We start from the raw sequence: 19,436 nt of genomic DNA on the forward strand, positions 1-19,436 counted from the left end.
ATTACCTCTGCCACCAAAAGTGGGCAGAGGTTGTTTTCACCCCTGTTTGTCTGTCTGTGAACAGGATATCTCAAAAAGTTGTTGATGGATTCAGACGAAATTTGGTGGAGAGGTGGGGTGTGTGACAAGAACGAAATGATTAGATTTTGGGAAAGATCCAGACATGGATCCAGATACTATATATATTTTTAGGTGATTCTTCACCCTTGAGAGATATGGCCAAAAACGACGTAGAACCACCTTTAGAGGCCACTTTTCCCCGTGAGCAGAGGTTGGCCTTTTTCAGGCACCTTAGTCCCCTTTTTGAAGCAACGTTTTATGGCCGGATGCCCTTCCTGCCGCCAACCCTGTTAGTCGCCTCTTGCGACACACAGGGAATTAATTACCAGTGAAACTGGTACTCAATTTGCCGACCTCAGAAGGATGACAGACTGAGTCAACCCCCCTCGCGTTAATTCAGCGATCGACCGGGATTCGAACCCAGGATCATAGGATCCCAAGCCGGCACCCTATCCGCTAAACCAACACCAGGCTCCCAAAAACAATGTATAGTATGATATTTCAAACAATTATGGACAGGTTTGGACAAAACATGGTGGATGAGAGTTGGTTAGGTGACAAGAAGAAGCTGATTAGATTTTGGAAGTCCGGCTCCAGATCCGGCCCATCCGTGGGATACAAAACTGGAAATTGTTCAGCCTCGCAGAGGTATGTGGTCTACTGAGTGCGTTCGTTCTAGTTATTATTATTATTATTATTATTATTTTGTATGCAGCCTGTGGCTGCTGGTTGCATCATTGCTGGAAATGTCAATTGTGTGTTTGAAGAAGAGGAATCATTGGGTGACAAAGCATTGGTCAATGGATCGCTTTGCCTGGATCATCTTTGGAAAGGTCCAAATTTTACTGGGAAAATGTCTTAATTAAATATCAACATAGAGTAATAAACAGAAAATGTGGACCCGGTATATCAAAGTGCTGTGGAAAAAGGATTTTTTTTTTCCAGCAATTCATGTTTAATAATTTACGATAATGTGCAGGACATCAGGGTGAAGATTTCTGGCAGTTTTTGTTTTGTTATTCTGGTAAAAGTTGTTAACTCTAGAAATAAGTAATCGTTTTCTTTGACTTGGAGCATCTTCTTAATGTCTCAGTGAAATCACAGTCCGCTTCCAATTTCCCCAGACAATTAATGGTATTTGACATAGAAGGCAAACAATTGTATCTAGCACCATGTGACACACTCATCATTTATAACCCTTGTTCCTATTCCCATCTCTGTTCCAGCTGTGTATGTGCTCATGGCAGCAGGTGCTGTCATTTTCATCGTTAGCTTTCTTGGCTGCTGTGGAGCTGCAATGGAAAACCAGTGCATGCTTGGAACGGTGAGGCCGAGCTTAGTGAGCTTCATGAGGTTTTTTTTTCTTCTTAACTTAAAGGATTTTGGAAACGTTTTGGATTTTATCCCCAAAAACATAATGTTGGTTGATAATACCATGCATTCACAAAAATTGTTTTCATAAACCACCTGAGAAGTCAATAAACTGGGAAAAGTATGTAATTGGCTGTAAGCTGTAATACATATTCTTGGAAGCAGTCTGATTTAATCGTCACATGATGTCAGTGATTACAAACATAGAAGTGAACTGCCACTATGTTAATGAGGTGTGTATGAATATCAGAATTTGATGGACAAATAATGTTTCTTTTATATTAGCTTCCTGTAGAATCCTGTGATCTGAAAGGCAGGATCCTGTATCCGGGCCTTTATTGGAGGCTGGGATATATCCCTGGGCTCACATAACTTGGTATTAGTAAGGGAAACATATGAAAATCTGTTAACTAAATTGTTACCAAAAAATTTCTTCACCAATATGTTTGTAAAGGTGTGAAATAACATGTGTTAAAATGTTGAAGGTCAACTCCTGTGGGAAACCCAGAAAAAAAGCTGTTGAATTCGGGTACCGAAAAATTATTTTCGAGAATTTTTATTTTTTTTAATCGGCCCTTAAGTAACTTATGAGGGGTCAAATAAGGGTTTTTCATGATTCTGAGTTGATTGTTAACATTTATATTTCACCACAGACACTCCTTTGTGGAAAAATAAGTGTGTCTTTGTACTAAAATACTAAATAAGTACTAAAATTAATTTAAGTGTCTTTGTGGAAGATGGGAGCCAGACACTCAGACCCAGTAGTGCCAGTGTTTGAGCAAAGGTTTGAAGAAACCTTCAAACGACTCGCAAAAGGAGGAAGAACACCTGCACTCTGGGTGGAGTACCACCACATGGTAGATGTGATCAAGGTCTTTATCAGAACCGAGCGACTTGCAGACCACAATGGGCATCTGTCCTGCATTGTTACCAAGATGCTTCACATCTTTGCCGCTGCAGGCCATCATCAGTATGCCAAGGGCGCACGGCTGTACTGTCAACTCATGAAGGAACTAGAAACTTTGCCTGCTTACAAAGACACCTTAGAACGTCTCACTGCCCACGGGAACCACGTTGTCCGTTACTCAAGTCATGAGTGGTCCGGCACATGGTGTGACATTTGCATTGAGCAGACATTAATGAAGGCAGCCAAGTCACAAGGTGGACTGAGCAGAGGAAGAATGAGAAACAGTTTTTCTGGCCACAAATGCTGGGTGCTCACCCTCAGTCACCTGTCTGATGTCAACCGGCGGATGGAGGAGGACGTCAGTAAACATGTTCCAGTCCACAGAGACCTTGCCAAGACACACATGAAGCGAGATGCAGAGGCAGTTGAACTTGTCCTAAAATGGTTTGAGGAGATCAAGCCATTCGACAACGATAGAGACAAGGAGTTGCTCGTGTCTTTCTCAACAGGATTCACAAGCACTGGAGATGATGCAGTCAATGCTGAGAGAGCAGCTGAAGTTGGGATGGAGATGCAGATCAAGCTGGATGGACAGTCAGTGACGTCGACCATGGATGTGAAGTCAAAGATAAAAGCCCTGTCATCACTAAGAAAATTTCCCTTGGTCAACGAGAAAAAGATTCACCTTGACTCACTAAAGTTGTTCAACCAACTGATCATTTTCGCCCAGCGGGATATGACAGTTGAGACAAGCTTACAGTATGAGCTGACTCCCTTCCCATTGTCCCTGTTCAGCAACAAAGATCAGAAGATGAACAAGGCAAACAAGGCAGACTTTTCAAATACAAGCCTGAAGGCGTTAACTGATCCACTTGACTTGACTAACCAACCCTGCTGCACCCTCGTAATTGATGGCGGATGGCTTGTCTACATGGTGAAGTGGGAACAACGTCAGACCTGGCAGGAGATCGCCAACAGTTACCTGAGCTACGTGCAGTATCTGGGCCACTGCTCCCAGAAGATCATTGTGGTCTTTGATGGCTACAGCAGATCACCAAAAGATCACGACCACATCCGGCGTACCAAGAATTCCTGCTGTAATCTCCAGATTCGACCGGATATGTCCAACTGGACCCCAAGAGCAAAGTTTCTGGACAACATTTACCATGGACGAGATACTACATTGGGTGAAATTCGGTACAACATGTTCTCAAGGAAGGCAGCGGCAGGAGTGATCAAACCAGAGACTCTACCTCCAACAGAGGGTGCAGCTGCACAACATTCACTCCGTGCCTACCTGCAGACCCGGGACTGGATCCTTCTACAGAGCATGTCTCTGAACCCCAGTGACTATGGATGGACAATAGGTGTGCATGGGTATGAGCCAGTTCCAACACTGGACCCCACGGCTCCTGAGGAGCTATTGCAGTTCACGAGCTGTAATTGTCATGGAGATTGCAGCAACCGGCGATGCAGCTGCAAGAAGAATGGGGTCACGTGCATCTCGGCCTGTGGAGTCGGTGGCATTACATGATGTTGGCATTACATGATGTTGTCCTAAAATGCATTACATGGCATTACATTACATTACATGATGTTGGCATTACATAATGGCATTACATGCAGAAACTGCAGTCATGATGTTGTTGAGTCTGAAGAAGACATAGACAATGACTGTTGAAACTTCTGACATTGTGAATGAGAAATAACTCTTGAGTATTATATATGTATGTGAAATAAAAGCTACTTTGTGTGTAAATGTAAAAGTGAAAATATAAATGTTAACAATCAACTCAGAATCATGAAAAACCCTTATTTGACCCCTCATAAGTTACTTAAGGGCCGATTTAAAAAAATAAAAATTCTCGAAAATATTTTTCGGTACCCGAATTCAACAGCTTTTTTTCTGGGTTTCCCACGGGAGTTGAACTTCAACATTTTAACACATGTTATTACACACCTTTACAAACATATTGGTGAAGAAATTTTTTGGTAACAATTTAGTTAACAGATTTGTGAAATATCTCATAAAATGCCCTTACTATATTTCTTTATCCTCTTTTGAATGTTCAGATTCTGAAGAATTTTCGGAACTGTCACTTTCAGAGAAACTCCCTCCCGTGGCTGACATTGATATAGTTGTACATCAAGTTCAAAATTAATATACAGAGAGGGTGATCTATAATAATGAACTCCCTATCTATGACTATAAGAGGTGTGTGTGCGTGTTCGTGTGCATGCGTTTGCGCGCGCACACTTAAAAATAACTCTCTGCAACCGCTTGTCTGATTTATGCAAAACTTTAAACATATGAGAGACTCCCCATGGAGAATATTTAATTGATAAGTCTGACATCATAGGTCACATGGTATGGCAGCCATATTGAATTAAAGGGAAAAAAATTGACATCTTTTTCTCCCAAAGCGTTCAACGAAACAATTTGAAACTTGGCATGTCATCAACTCCCCATAGGGTATATACTACTGTGTTCAAAAAGTATCCGACCTTTATTTTTCGTGCGTAAAAAAAAAAGAAGCTGGGGAGGCATTGATTGGTGCACGTATGTAGGCGATCCTAATGCGCACGCGTGAATTTTTTCCCACCTGCAGAAGCTGTCATTCGACGGCAGACCGCCGATGAGTGAGGAAATGTAAGTGAGCGCCGTCGGATTTTCGTTTTTGACAAAATGACGGAAAAACTTGAACAACGCTACTGCATCAAATTTTGTGTAAAGCTTGGCGATTCCCAAGTGGAAACAATCCGCAAGATTCAACACCGTTCATTCCATTATGAAGGAGGATTTGGGCGTCAGGAGAATCTCAGCGAAGTTCGTACCAAAGCTGCTAACGATTGAGCAGGAGCAACTCCGTTTGGAGATCGCACAGGACATGCTGGAGACTGTGAACAGCGATCCCAGCTTCCTCAACACAGTGATCACTGGCGATGAGTCCTGGGTTTATGGGTACGACCCAGAAACCAAGTTGCAGTCATCACAATGGAAGCATCCAACATCGCCAAGCTTTACACAAAATTTGATGCAGTAGCGTTGTTCAAGTTTTTCCGTCATTTTGTCAAAAACGAAAATCCGACGGCGCTCACTTACATTTCCTCACTCATCGGCGGTCTGCCGTCGAATGACAGCTTCTGCAGGTGGGAAAAAATTCACGCGTGCGCATTAGGATCGCCTACATACGTGCACCAATCAACGCCTCCCTAGCTTCTTTTTTTTACGCACGAAAAATAAAGGTCGCATACTTTTTGAACACACTACGTAGTGTGATAACAATGACGTCATTCCTGAAATGGTATTCCAGCCATAATTGGTTGAATCGACATACTTATCCAAAAAATCGGAAACTTTATATATTTGGTGATCTAAGTAAGACCCGACGTGAGTGAAGAATTAAATTTATGATGTCATCTGCCATGTGGTCTGGTGGCCATATTGGATTGAAAATAAAAACAAAAATCTTCTTCTCCAGAACCGTGTAAACGGATCGATGCGATACTTCATACATACGATAGACTTGCCATGGGGAATATAGTTTGAATTTCTTTTAATTCACCTTTATTGATGCAGTTTAGCTTTAAAGTGCACAAAATTGGTTGTATCAACAACAACAACAACATGCATTTTAAGGCCATTTTCCCTGCTGGAGCGGGGGTTAGCCTTGCGGTCCCCATGGCAATCTTCTCCATTTTGCCCTATTTTCTGCATCTCTCCTTGTTAACCCCCTTGCCCGCATTTCTTCTTCCACCATCTTTAGCCAAGTCTTTCTCGGTCTTCCCCGTCCTCTACTTCCTTCTACATTAACTTCCATCACTCTTCTCAACCAGTCACTTTCATCCTTCCTCAATACATGACCAAACCATCTCAACCTGTTCCTCTTCACAGCATCAATCACAGGCTCTATTCCCATCATCTTTCGCAATTCATCATTTGTCTTCCTCTCTCTCAACGATACTCCGCACATCCATCGAACCATTCGCATTTCCACCCTTTCCAGCCTTTCCAGGTTGTATCAATAAAGTAAAAATCAATTAATAATCAATAAAGCCGAGGAGAATGGCAATGCATGTGACATAATTGAGTACATGTATGGTACGGGTATGTGGGCCATAATAGTAGCGTGTTCAGTTAACGATGGTATTTTTGTTCACATTGAGTGTGCACGGCGAGACTATGCGCTCTACTGAGTACTGTTCTAGTTACATTTTGTGTGTGTTTGAAAGCTCGTTTATTGCCATTATTATTTGCACGATAACTTATTCCACTCTCCCTCACCTAATTTGGCAGACAGGTCCTTTTTTGAAAAATGGCCGCCATTGTTGTCACAGGACAAATTTGCGGTGGCCCTATAGCCAAATATCTTCCTTAGGGCATACTCTAACTGTGTGCCAACTCTTGTGCTTGTATCATCAAAGTCACAATTCTACCAAATATTTCACCTATCTGCCGTACTACACTTGCCTGATTGATTTATTTGGACTCCTCGTGAATATGTCTAATACCCGGTCAATGTATTTCGGTGATCTCCCTGTGGTATGTCTTCCTGATCTTCTTATGTCCTTGACTGAACCGGTTGTTATAAGCTTTCGATGACGGATTTTAATCGTTTTTGGATCATTAATTGCAATAAACAAACTTCGAAACAAAACAACAAAAAAAGCAAATTAGTGCTCTACCTATAAAAACAACAGAATATTTATGTATTTAAAATATAGTGTTAATTATAGATCACCCTGCAGATTGTTGAAGATAATCACGTTTACTCATGCTGCTAACTTAAGGAAATGCACACTGATAACAGGCCATAGCCATAGTCCCTCTAAAATTATTAAGTAATGTGGTTTCATTAACTTTCAGGCCAAAGCAGAAAATATATCTACCGAGACTCTTACAGGATAACTTTCTTAATGCCTCTGCAGCCGAAGGCCAGAGGCATTATGTTTTCAGGATGTCTGTTTGTGCGTGCGTCCATCTGTCCATTATCATTTTTTGTTACCCTGATAACGTGTGACCCACTGAAGGGATTTCATCCAAACTGGGCACAAGTATAGACTGTAATAGAAAGATTAAATTATTACAATTTGGGTTCAAAAGGTCAAAAGGAATGTACCCTTTAATAGAAATTCATTTTGTTACCGCAATAACTTGTCAACTTGCTCAACCACTGAACGGGTTTCAACCGAACTTGGCACAAGTATGGACCGTAATACAAAGATGAACTGATTACCTCTGCCACCAAAGGTGGGCAAAGGTTATGTTTTCACCCATGTCTGTTTGTCTGTCTCTCTGTGAACAGGATATCTCAAAAAGTTGTGGATTGATTTGGCAGAAATTTTGTGGAAAGGTTGGGTATGTGATGACAGTGAGTGATGAGGATGAAATTATTAGATTTTCTTGAAGATCCGGATTTGGATCCGTAAATTTTTTTAAAGTGATTCTTCGCCATTGAGCGATAGGGCAAAATACCACATATAGCAGGATATCTCAAAGTAGTGGATGACTTACAGTGCATTCAGAAAGTATTCAGACCCCATCACTTTTTTCACATTTTGTTATGCTGCAGCCTTATGCTGAAATCGTTTAAATTCATTTTTTCCCTCATCAATCTACACTCAATACCCCATACTGACAAAGAGAAAACAGGATTTTAGAAAGTTTTGCAAATTTATTAATAAGAAAAAACGGAAATATCCCATTTACATAAGTATTCAGACCCTTTGCTATGACACTTGAAATCTAGCTCAGGTGCCTCCCATTTCTCTTGATCATCTTTGAGATGTTTCTACACCTTGATTGGAGTCCACCTGTGGTAGATTCAATTGATTGGACATGATTTGGAATGGCACACACCTGTCTATATAAGATCTCACAGCTGACAATGCATATCAGACCAAAAACCAAGCCATGAGGTCGCAGGAACTGCCTGCAGAGCTCAGAGACAGGATTGTGTTGAGGCACAGATCTGGGGAAGCCTACAAAAAAAATTCTGCTGTATTGAAGGTTCCCAAGAGCACAGTGGTCTCCATAATTCTTAAATGGAAGAAGTTTGGAACAACCAGGACTCTTCCTAGAGCTGGCCGCCCCGCCAAAGGGAGCAAGCGGGGGAGAAGGGTCTTGGTAAGAGAGGTGACCAAGAACCCGATGGTCACTCTGGCTGAGCTCCAGAGATCCTGTGTGGAGATGGGAGAAACTTCCAGAAGGACAACCATCACTGCAACACCCCACCGATCTGGGCTTTATGGCATGGCAGAGTGGCCAGACGGAAGGCCAAACAGATCAATCTTGGTTTCATCAGACCACAGAATCTTGTTTCTCACAGTCTGAGAGTCCTTTAGTTGCTTTTTTACAAACTCCAAGCAGGCTTTAATGTGTCTTTCACTGAGGAGAGGCTTCCGTTTGGCCACTCTGCCATAAATCCCAGATCGGTGGAGTGTTGCAGTTTTGGATGAAGTGATTTCAGGCGTTACATTCACGTTTTTCGAAGTTAAGTCTGTTCACAATTGTATTTTGTCGAAACTGTATTTATCCTTCGGTGTGTGAAGTTATTGTGTGCAACTTTGGTTGTTTCTCGGTGTTTATCTTTCATAAATTGATCGTCTATTTGCCGTGTCGCGAGCAAGGCCTTTGCCGCGTCGCGAACGATTTGAAATCGAAGTTAAGTGATTGTTCCCATTTGTATTTTCGTTAAAACTGCATTTATTTATGGTGTTGTACGTATATTGTGTCCCGACGAAGATTTTTCGGTGCAAATCTTTCATACCTGTATTGAAAATCGTGTTAATTCGTGTCGTGTCATGAGGCCTTGTACAGTGTACTGTACAACCTTGAGGCTTTGTTTTTCTCTCAGCGGTCCGTCGTTTGTGATCCAATAACTTTCGTTCTCTGTATTCCCAGGCTTTTCACCCATAGCCTACTTCCTTGTGTAAATCTCAACTCAAAAAAAACCAAAAAAAAAACATTTCCTTCTCTGTTCTCATTCGTTTATTCATTCTTATTCGTTCGTTCGTTCTTCGACCACGTGTTTCTCCCCCATTTCCCCAGATAGTTTTCACTGTTATTAACCTTCAATGTTTACACTTTCCCCTCAAGTTATGTATTCCGTCATATGTTATAACACCTTTTTCTTCTTCTTCTTTAAAAGGCTGCTTTCGACTTGCTCACCAAATCAATTCATCCCCAAAAAAATATCCATCTCCTATAGTGCCTTTTTTCTACATTCCCTAAACTCTCCTGCACTCCATCCTCCATCCAGCGTCCTTAAACGTATTTTTAACTCGAAGGTCACAAGAAACTCATTTTGCAATAAATGTTCGTTTCCCATAAATCGTACACTTTCTAAAATCCAATCTCACCCCTCCCCTCCAAATCTTCCCCATAACCCCTCCCCTCCAAATCTTCCCCATCACCCCTCCCCTCCAAATCTTCCCCATCACCCATCCCTTTCAAATCTCCCCCCTTGCCCCCTCCCTCCTAAACTACCCCCTCACCCCTCCCCGCCAAGACGCCCCCTCGCCCCTCCCCTCCTAGACTCCTCCCTCACCCCTCCCCTCCAAATCTCCCCCATATCCCATCCCTTTCAAATCCCTCCCCTTGTCCCTTCCCTCCCAAACTCCCCCCTCACCCCTCCCCTTCAAATCTCCCCACCCTCATTGCTTCTCAATTTCCCCCCTCTCACTCCCCCTCCTCAAAGCGTCCTCCCCGCTTCTTCCCCCTTCCAACTCTCACCTCCATCTCCCCCAACCTTCTGCCTCGCTCTTCCCCCTCCTCAAATAACACCTCATTGTGCCTCACCCAATCACCATCAAACCTTTTGTCCGCCCCATCCTTCCCTTTCTCCGAGCTATTCTGAAATCTCTGACACACCTTCAACAGCTCTCCCTACCTCTTCCACCTCTTCCACATCTTACCCTACCCCTCCTCCCCCCTGTTCTGTATCTGATGCTCCCCCTTCCTCTTCATTAACGGTATGGACCTGAAACATCCGGGGCCTTCGTTCAAACTTGACTGACCTCTCCATACAGGTTGCTTCTGTCAAACCAGACGTGATCTGCTCAGAAACTTTCCTCCTTTATGATGTCTCTGATTCCTTAGTATCTCTCCCGGGCTACTCCCTCCTCCGGTATGATAGACCTGAGCCTCGTCCTGGAGGTGGGGTTGCTATCTTTATCAAAAACTCTCTTCCTCACTCGCCCTGCACTGCACTCTCTCCACCTCACCCCCAGGAATACCTCTGGCTACGGCTTCCCCTTCGCTCCCACCTCTTGTTCATATGTGTGTTGTACCGTCCACCAAACAGTGATGACTCCATCTACATCTCGCTGTCTGATAATATGGACCAACTTCTATCTACTCATCCCAACTCTCTCTTCCTCATATGTGGTGATTTCAACTGTCATCATGCCAGTTGGCTGGGTGTGGGTACCTCTCTCACCAGCCATGGCTCCTCAGCAAAGGACTTCTGCGACTCACTGGGACTGACACAATCTGTCAATTTCCCGACCCGGATCTCAGTCAACGGAACATCTTCTCTTCTGGACTTGGTTATGACTAACTTCCCTGAAAATGTCTGCTGCTCTTCTTCTGCTCCAATCGGATCATCTGATCATGTCCTTGTTAAAGTGGACATCTCTCTGACCATCCTCAGGGAGCCTGCTCAGCGTCGACGAGTCTGGCATTTCACTCAGGCCAACTGGCACGGTCTTCAAGCAGCCATCAATCATCTGGACTGGTCTCCCATCTCTACCACCTCTGACATCAACTCATCCTGGGAATTCTTCCAAAGTAAATTGCTCTCTCTCATGCACAGATTTATCCCATCCCATCTCGTCTTCAGTTGTCATACCCTTCCTCCCGTCCATGGTACACGGAATCTTGTGGTGAGGTTGTGTTGCCCAGAAACAACTTGCCTTCGTCTCCTGGAAAGCAAATCCAACGGAAGGAAATCTGATTTCCTTTCACAAAGCCCGAAACAAGTGTGTGTCCACCCTCAGGAGAGCCAGGAAACAATATCTCTCCATTCTCAAGACCGAACTCTCTTATCTGTCTCCCTCTTCCAAATCCTGGTGGCGTCTGGTCAAATCCGTTTCTGGTGTTTGTTCCCCCTCCATCCCCTCCCTTACCTCAAACGGCTATACAGCTGACTCCGCACGTGAAAAAGCTGAATGCCTCAACTCTGTGTTTGCCTCTAAATCTTGTGTCCCAAACCCATCCCTCTCTGTACCCACCATACCCAGTCGTACCCTGCTGCTCCTGGACTCCGTGTCCTTTCCTCCTGACAAGGTGGAAAAGTTTCTGTCAACCCTCGACTCTGATTCTGCAACTGGACCCGACGGCATCAGCCCACGGGTCCTAAAATCCTGCTCTGCCGCTCTATCTCACCCTCTCTCTGTTCTCTTCACCCTCTCTTTTGCTCAAGGTCAACTGCCATCTGCTTGGAAATCAGCCAACATCACCGCTATGCACAAAAAAGGTGCAAAAACAGATCCTAGCAACTACAGACCAATCAGCCTTCTCCCAATTATCAGCAAAGTCATGGAATCCATCATTGCTTCGGATATGAAATCTTTCCTCTTCTCCAATGGCTTGATCTCTGATCATCAATTTGGTTTCAGACCAGGTCACTCTACTCTGGGACATGCTGCTTCTGCTGTCTCAACAATGGATGGAGGTCCTCAATGCCAAACAGGAAATTAGAGCTGTCTCCCTCGACATATCACGTGCCTTCGACACGGTCTGGCACCCCGCTCTGCTCACCAAACTCTCCTCCTTTGGTATCCATGGAAATCTCCACGCATGGCTGGCGGACTTCCTCTCTAGTCGTCGTCGTCAACGTGTGGCCCTGAATGGGTTTCTCTCATCTCCTCTTCCTGTTCAGGCTGGAGTTCCCCAAGGCAGTGTTCTGGGCCCCGTGCTTTTTCTGGTCTTCATCAATGATCTCTCTGACTCTCTTGAAAATCCTCTCTATCTCTTTGCTGATGACTCCACTCTCTGCCGCTCCATTCCTCTTCCCTCAGATCGGCAGTCTGCAGCCTCCTCACTCTCTGAAGACTTGAACAAAATCACAGACTGGTCAAACAAGTGGAACATGTCTTTCAATCCTGACAAATCTCACACTCTTACTATGTCTCTCCGAAAAGATCGACTGGACAACCCTCCCATCTACTTTCTCAACAATCCTCTCCAAGAAGTTCTGTCGCTCAAGCTTTTGGGTCTCAATATCTGCCATGATCTTTCTTGGGAAAACCACATTTCCAAGCTGGCCTCCAGAGCCAGTCGCCGACTGGGCATTCTCCGTCGTGCGAAGTCCTTCCTCGGCACACCTGAGCTCCTTACCACATACAAGGCTTTCATCCGCAGCTCAATGGAATACTGTTCTCCCCTATGGGCTCCTGGTGCTCCTGCCTCACACCTAGCTCGGCTTCACGCTGTTGAAACCAAAGCTTTCAGAATTATTGGAATCTCCCGCGATGAAGCTATCTCTGAGGGCCTTTCACTCACTCACCGCAGGCAGGTAGGTGGTCTTTCTGTCTTCTATCGACTCCTCTCCGGCCTTGCACCCCCAGCTCTCTCTGTGCTCTGTCCCCCAAATATTCCTACAGGTCGCACAAGATCTGCCAGCAACCCTCTGATGGTTAAACTGCCGAAATCTCGGCTCTCTGCTCACCTTCACTCTTTCATTTCTCTTTTCTCCCGCCTCTGGAACAAACTCCCTCACTCCCTTCAATCCCACTCCTCCCTCCAGGTCTTTAAAACCGCTGTTCACCACCATCTCTTATCTTCCCCCATCCAAAACCTTGATCTTTTCTACCCCCGCTAATTCACCCCAGATCCACCTTGTTTGAAATTCCAACTTCTTTCCTGGAAGTCCTGGCAGTGTCCATATGTTTTATAGCTCTCCCACCGCTCCCTTCCCATGCCCCCCCCCCCCCCCCCCAAAGCCCTCGCCCTCTCTCAGATCTCTCGATGTCTCCATGTCTCTCGGTCCCTGCTCTCAAATGTTGTGTTTGTGTCCTTCCCCCTCTCTCCCCATCTTCTCTACCGCTCCCGATGTTATATGTTTTATGTGTCGGTTTGTCTTTTTGTGTGATTAATGTTCGCTCTTTCACGAGCCTCGATCTTGTATACAAAAAAAAAAATTAAAAAAAAATTGTGCCGCCATTTTGCATGAATATTAATATTCTTCCGCCGATAGAGGAGAGCATGGATATATCGCCGATTAAATATCGATTATAAGAGAGCATGAGCACATAATTTGATTGACTCAGATGGCTTACGTACAATTTTGCCAACTTCAGAGTCAAAGTACTGTTAAATTGCAGGTGTTTGGAACTGATTTTTGTTCTATAGTGTTCAGAAAAAATATATAAATTGAATGGAATGAAGTAGTTCCTCGATCATAGACTGATAGACAGACTGAAGCAATTGCTTTACTCCTCCGAGTGCCTGCATGTGCGGAGTAATAAGACAACCCGGTCTAAGCATAATTGAAAAGTGAATGATGTGCAAGCTTTGAGCATGTATTACCACCTTGTATCATCTTCAGGAATCACAAGTTTAATGTTCCACTCTTGTATGCCCACAGTTTTTCTTCCTCCTTCTGATACTGTTTGCTGCTGAAGTTTCTGCTGCTCTGTGGATCTTCTTGCAAATGGAGGACGTGAGTATAACTGCATTAACTCGATCACTTTTCTCTTTTTCCTCTTCTATTTTAATTTACCGATATTGCATTCATCAAGAGTCTTCGACGCCGACCTCTTGTATCATGCATCCAAGTCTATTTGCAACATAGGCCTGAGGAAATTTGTGGATCACAAATAAAATGTCAACTGAGACTGTCTGCTTTTTCCTTGTTGTTTCAAATTAATAGAGTCCTATTTTGTTGTTTGGCTTTGCCTCAATATTTATTTATTCTGTCTGTGAGTGTTTGTTTTCACTTGCATATGTGCACGTGCGGTAATCACCATTTAGTTGTTGTGGTGATACAAATATGTGTACATGCGAACACCTTGCCTATATCACCATAAACAGTCAAAAGGTTGTAAAAACAGGAAATTAACATGCAAGTTTCGACATCGACTGATGTGTTTGCGACATGGGTGGGCAGCACATCCTGCACAGCCTCTGTTAAAGGGCAATTACGATAATACTTCAGAGGAGACACTTTGTCAGGCCAATGGGATGTGGGTAGGAGTGGATGCTCAACAGCATGCTGAAGGGCTGAATAGCATAAGCATATGTCCACCCTTGTGCCACGCCTCCCTCTTCAAAAGGCTATCCAGCAGACAGACAAATGGCTTAACAAATACCTAAGATTGAAATAACAGATATCTGAGTTTGCCATTGCAGATATCTGTCCTAAGGGGCGGAGGTCGTGCGTGAAGAATGTCAACCAAATGGATGTTGCACACACAAGTCTGTGTCCAAATATGTATGTACCATTTGAGCATGCCTGCTTTGGGAGTCAGAATCTACATGGCAATGGCTGTTTTAGCACTTGGATTCCAGTCTACACAACGGCAAAGTAATTCACTTTTCAATTATATGCCTAAAGGAGGTAGGACCTACATTTGATACATGTCTACATGCACTGAGCACTGAAGTTTAATTTTTTTGTTTTTATGGTGTGTGTGTGTGTGTGTGTGTGTGTGTGTGTGTGTGTGTGTGTGTGTGTGTGTGTGTGTGTGTGTGTGTGTGTGTGTGTGTGTGTGTTGGTGTGTGTGTGTGTGTGTGTTGGTGTTGTTGTTGTTGTTGTTGTTGTTGTTTGGTTGTTGTTGTTGTTTCGTTGTTGTCCCCATTTGCGGGTTTCAGGAGGTGGAACGGAGTCCTCCCAGATCTTAAAGTAACCACCTCCATTAGTGTGTGTCTCTCTGTGTCTCTCATTTGTAATACTCAGTTCCAGAAAGAGGACAATAAGCTTGTTACATACACGTCAGGTGGGTCGACGACAACCGTTGACTACCTGATGGTGCGTCGGCGAGATAGGGGGCACCTTCGGGACACAAAGGTGATCCCGGGGGAGGAGGCTGTTTCACAGCACCACTTGGTTGTCTGCGACATAAGGGTGAAAGGTGCGAGGAGAGCTCGGCGGGTGAAGTACCAACCGAGAATGAAGGTGTGGAGGTTGAAAGAGGTGACAGTAAGGGAGGCATTAAAAGAGAGGCTGAGTAGGGTAGAGGATGATGTGGTTGAGCTTGAAAGTGGTTGGATGTCAATGAAAGCTAGTCTGTTGGGAGCCGTTGGTGAGGTATGTGGATGGATAAAGGACCACCGAGGCACTCGGAAACATGGTGGTGGGATGTTGAGGTTGGAAAGAGGATTGACGAGAAGAGGAAGAAGTTCAAAGAGTGGCAGAAGGCGAAGGGTACGGGAGCAGAAACAGCAGAGCATGAAAGTTATAAGGCAGCCAGGAAGGCTGCAAAGAAAGAGGTAGCAAAGGCGCAGGAGGCATGTAGGAAAATGTTCGGAGAACGCTTGGATTCGGAAGAGGGTCAGAAAGCAGTATTCAGGATTGCAAAGCAGATAGCGAAAGAGAGGTGTGATGTGATGGGGGTGAGTTGCTTGAAGGATGAAGTGGGACAAATCGTTGTCGACCCAGATGGAATTAAAGGAAGATGGAAAAGATATATGGAAATGCTGTTGAATACAGAGAATGAATGGGATGGCAACATAGAGAGTAACCCAGTTTTAGGACCGGCAGAGAAGATAACTGAGAAGGAAGTTGAGGAAGCGATAAAAGCAATGAAGAGTGGAAAAGCGGGAGGGCCGACGGGGGTTGTGGGAGATATGTTGAAGGCAGCAGGAAGTTGGGGTGTGAAGAGAATGACAGAGATCTGTAATCTGGTGGTGAAAGAAGGCCGCATTCCAGTGGATTGGGAACTGAGTACCCTCGTCCCTCTATACAAGGGGAAAGGTGACCCTCTGGAGTGTGGCTCGTACCGAGCGATAAAGTTATTGGAGCATGGAATGAAGGTATTGGAAAGGGTGTTGGAGAGGAGGATAAGGAAGAAAGTGAAGATCGACGAAATGCAGTTTGGATTTATGCCAGGAAGAGGAACGACAGATGTGCTTTTCATTGTGAGGCAGTTGCAGGAGAAGTACATGGATAAGAGGAAGAAGTTGTTTTTTGGGTTTGTTGATCTGGAGAAAGCATTCGATAGGGTTCCACGCAAAGTATTGACATGGGCATTGAGGAAGTTAGGAGTGGAGGAATGGTTGATCAGAGTAGTGATGGCAATGTACAAAAGAGCACGCACAGCTGTAAGGACGAAGGACGGGAACAGTGGTGAGTTTGAGGTGAAGGTGGGAGTGCATCAGGGGTCGGTACTAAGTCCACTACTATTTGTAGCTGTGATGGAGGTGCTGGCTCAGACCATAAAGGAGGGTTTACCGTGGGAATTGTTGTATGCAGATGATCTGGTGTTGATTGCGGAAAGTATGGATGGACTGAAGGAAAAGATGAACAAGTGGAAGGAATGTATGGAGACAAAAGGTCTGACGGTGAATATCGGAAAGACAAAGGTGATGGCAAGTGGTAAAGCATGTGATGAGGTGGAAGGAACTGGGAAGTGGCCGTGTGCTGTGTGCAGGAAGGGTGTCGGAGTGAACTCCATTCAATGTACAATGTGTGCTGAGTGGGTTCATCAAAAATGTAGTGGTCTGAGAGGGTCATTAACCAGTGTGGCAGCTACATTCAAATGTAAGGTGTGCACAGAGGGAGCTGTAGATGGAGGAAATGTTGAGTTGGATCTTGGAGACGGCGTGAAGCTGGAAGGTGTGAAAACATTTTGCTACCTCGGAGACATGCTGAATGGAGAAGGTGGATCAGACTCGGCAACGGTTGCTCGGGTGAGATGTGCATGGAAGAAGTTTCGGGAACTGAGTGGCGTGCTGATGAGGAGGAGAGTGTCGCTGAAGCTGAAGGGAAAGGTGTATGCTGCATGTGTGAGAAGTGTTATGATTTATGGGAGCGAGACATGGGTAATGAACGTAGAGCAGCAACGAAGGCTGGAAAGGGTGGAAATGCGAATGGTTCGATGGATGTGCGGAGTATCGTTGAGAGAGAGGAAGACAAATGATGAATTGCGAAAGATGATGGGAATATTGCCTGTGATTGATGCTGTGAAGAGGAACAGGTTGAGATGGTTTGGTCATGTATTGAGGAAGGATGAAAGTGACTGGTTGAGAAGAGTGATGGAAGTTAATGTAGAAGGAAGTAGAGGACGGGGAAGACCGAGAAAGACTTGGCTAAAGATGGTGGAAGAAGAAATGCGGGCAAGGGGGTTATAACAAGGAGAGATGCAGAAAATAGGGCAAAATGGAGAAGATTGTCATGGGGACCGCAAGGCTAACCCCCGCTCTAGCAGGGAACATGGCCTTAAAATGCATGTTGTTGTTGTGTTGTCTCTGTGTCAGCCACTTGAGCCTAAGGTCAATTCGGTACTTTGAGGTGCGCAGTTCTAACACGAACCTAGATAGAAATTTGAGAGTTAACAAAATAGTGTGGTTGGCAGAAACGCACTGCTCTGTTAAACTTGGAAACGACTGAGCTGGTCACCAATTGGGGCCACTCATGTCAGAAGTTGCAAGGACCAACACCACGCTGATCTCTACTATATAAGTTTTTCTTACACAGAACAACAAATGATGCTTGTTGTCGATACCCGTCAGACAACATCACAAAAACGATGATTAAATGACGAATGAATGAATGAATGATCGTTTTGAGGCCATTTGTCCCCGCTAGAGCGGGGGTTAGCCTTGCGGGCCCCATGACAATCATGGTTCCCTGTTTGAGGCAATGTTTTTATGGCCGGATGCCCTTCCTGACGCCAACCCTTAGTCACCTCTTACGATGTGCAGGGATACGGTGTACCTATTCTAAACCGGGGTACACACCGGGATCATTCATCCCAGCAAGCTGGTACTCAATTTGCCAACCTCGGAAGGATGACAGGCTGAGTCAAACCCCTGGCGTTAATTCAGCGATCGACCGGGATTCGAACCCAGGATCCTAGGATCCCAAGCTGGCACCCTAACCGCTAAGCCAACACCAGGCCAGATGATTAAATGACGATTAAGTATAAATAAATATGTCTAGAACAGCAGGTTCTAGCAGCGTGAGCCGACGGGGGATAAAGTGGGAGCACTGACACTGACATCGGAGCACTGATCGGATTGAGCACTGATCGGAATGAGGACCCCATCGGCCTGGAGGGAGTTTGAGGCTATGTCTTATGCATATAGGCTGTGGGGGTACCACTGCTGGAGTCCAGGCTCAACTCCAGCAGCTGTGCCGCCACAGCCTGTGCCTTGTGCGATGTGACCTGCTCGCTCCAGGAAACTGCTGCACACCATGGGTAAATGCATGGTATGTGCAGGTTGGTGGGCTAGATGAGTGGAACACCAATGCCCCCAACGTTTACTGCTTGCCGCTCGGCTTTCTGGCTTCTCGAGGATGTCTTAGTCTTGCAGTCAAACGTCTACTCTGCCTGCTTCTGTTTCGCCTCAACTTCTCAAGTCTCAACCCGGCGTCTCAACTCAATGTCATGCAACTGTTCACAGCTGTCTCATTGGTTCACGAGTTATCAAGTGACCACTATATTCGTCATGTGTGTGCGTCTGTCTGTGTGTGTGCCTGTGTGTGTGTCTGCCTGTCCGCAGCATAACTACCTGATGATATCATCCGATCTTGATGAAACTTGGGTGGGAGGTTGATATCATGATCTAGTTGTGTCCTGCCTAGAGTGGGCATATTGCGCCCTTTGTGGGCGGAGCCACGCCCGAAAAAGATGTCTTTTTAGGGGGTAATCGAGTTCAAGCTACATCTTCTGGAATTTTGGGTTTGGTGGAATCTGACAGGGGTTTCGATATTTGGTTAGGCCAATGTCATGTGTCCAGCCCCACGGAGGTCGATCTTTCATTTTTTTTTTTTTTTTTTTCATTTCATTTTTCACCGAATTTTCGGTATTGTGTAGCTAACTAACCTCATAACTGCTTATACATTATTTTCTATCTAATTTCAAGGTCAATAACCTTCGTTTTGGCATTTCCGGGCCTGGCCTGTCTGGGCCTGTTTCGGTTATAGTCCGT

At 44.8% G+C, this 19,436-nt stretch overlaps 1 protein-coding gene across 3 annotated transcripts in view; it reads left to right on the forward strand.

Annotated features, from left to right (window-relative positions):
• The window catches only part of LOC137431191 (CD9 antigen), a 61,910-nt gene that overhangs the window by 23,098 nt on the left and 19,376 nt on the right, over positions 1-19,436 (forward strand). For 2 of the 3 annotated variants that reach the window (XM_068122219.2, XM_068122220.2), the window contains exons 3-4: positions 1,287-1,384; positions 13,930-14,004. In XM_068122219.2, coding sequence (XP_067978320.1) covers positions 1,287-1,384; positions 13,930-14,004 — 173 coding nt within the window. Of the gene's footprint in view, positions 1-1,286; positions 1,385-13,929; positions 14,005-15,925; positions 17,193-19,436 lie in introns of those variants that run through there. The other variant, XM_078781597.1, reaches the window with a different exon arrangement.

The sequence above is a fragment of the Myxine glutinosa genome, chromosome 7 (genome assembly GCF_964187855.1).
Source record: "Myxine glutinosa chromosome 7, kmMyxGlut1.1, whole genome shotgun sequence".
NCBI lineage: Eukaryota > Metazoa > Chordata > Myxini > Myxiniformes > Myxinidae > Myxine > Myxine glutinosa.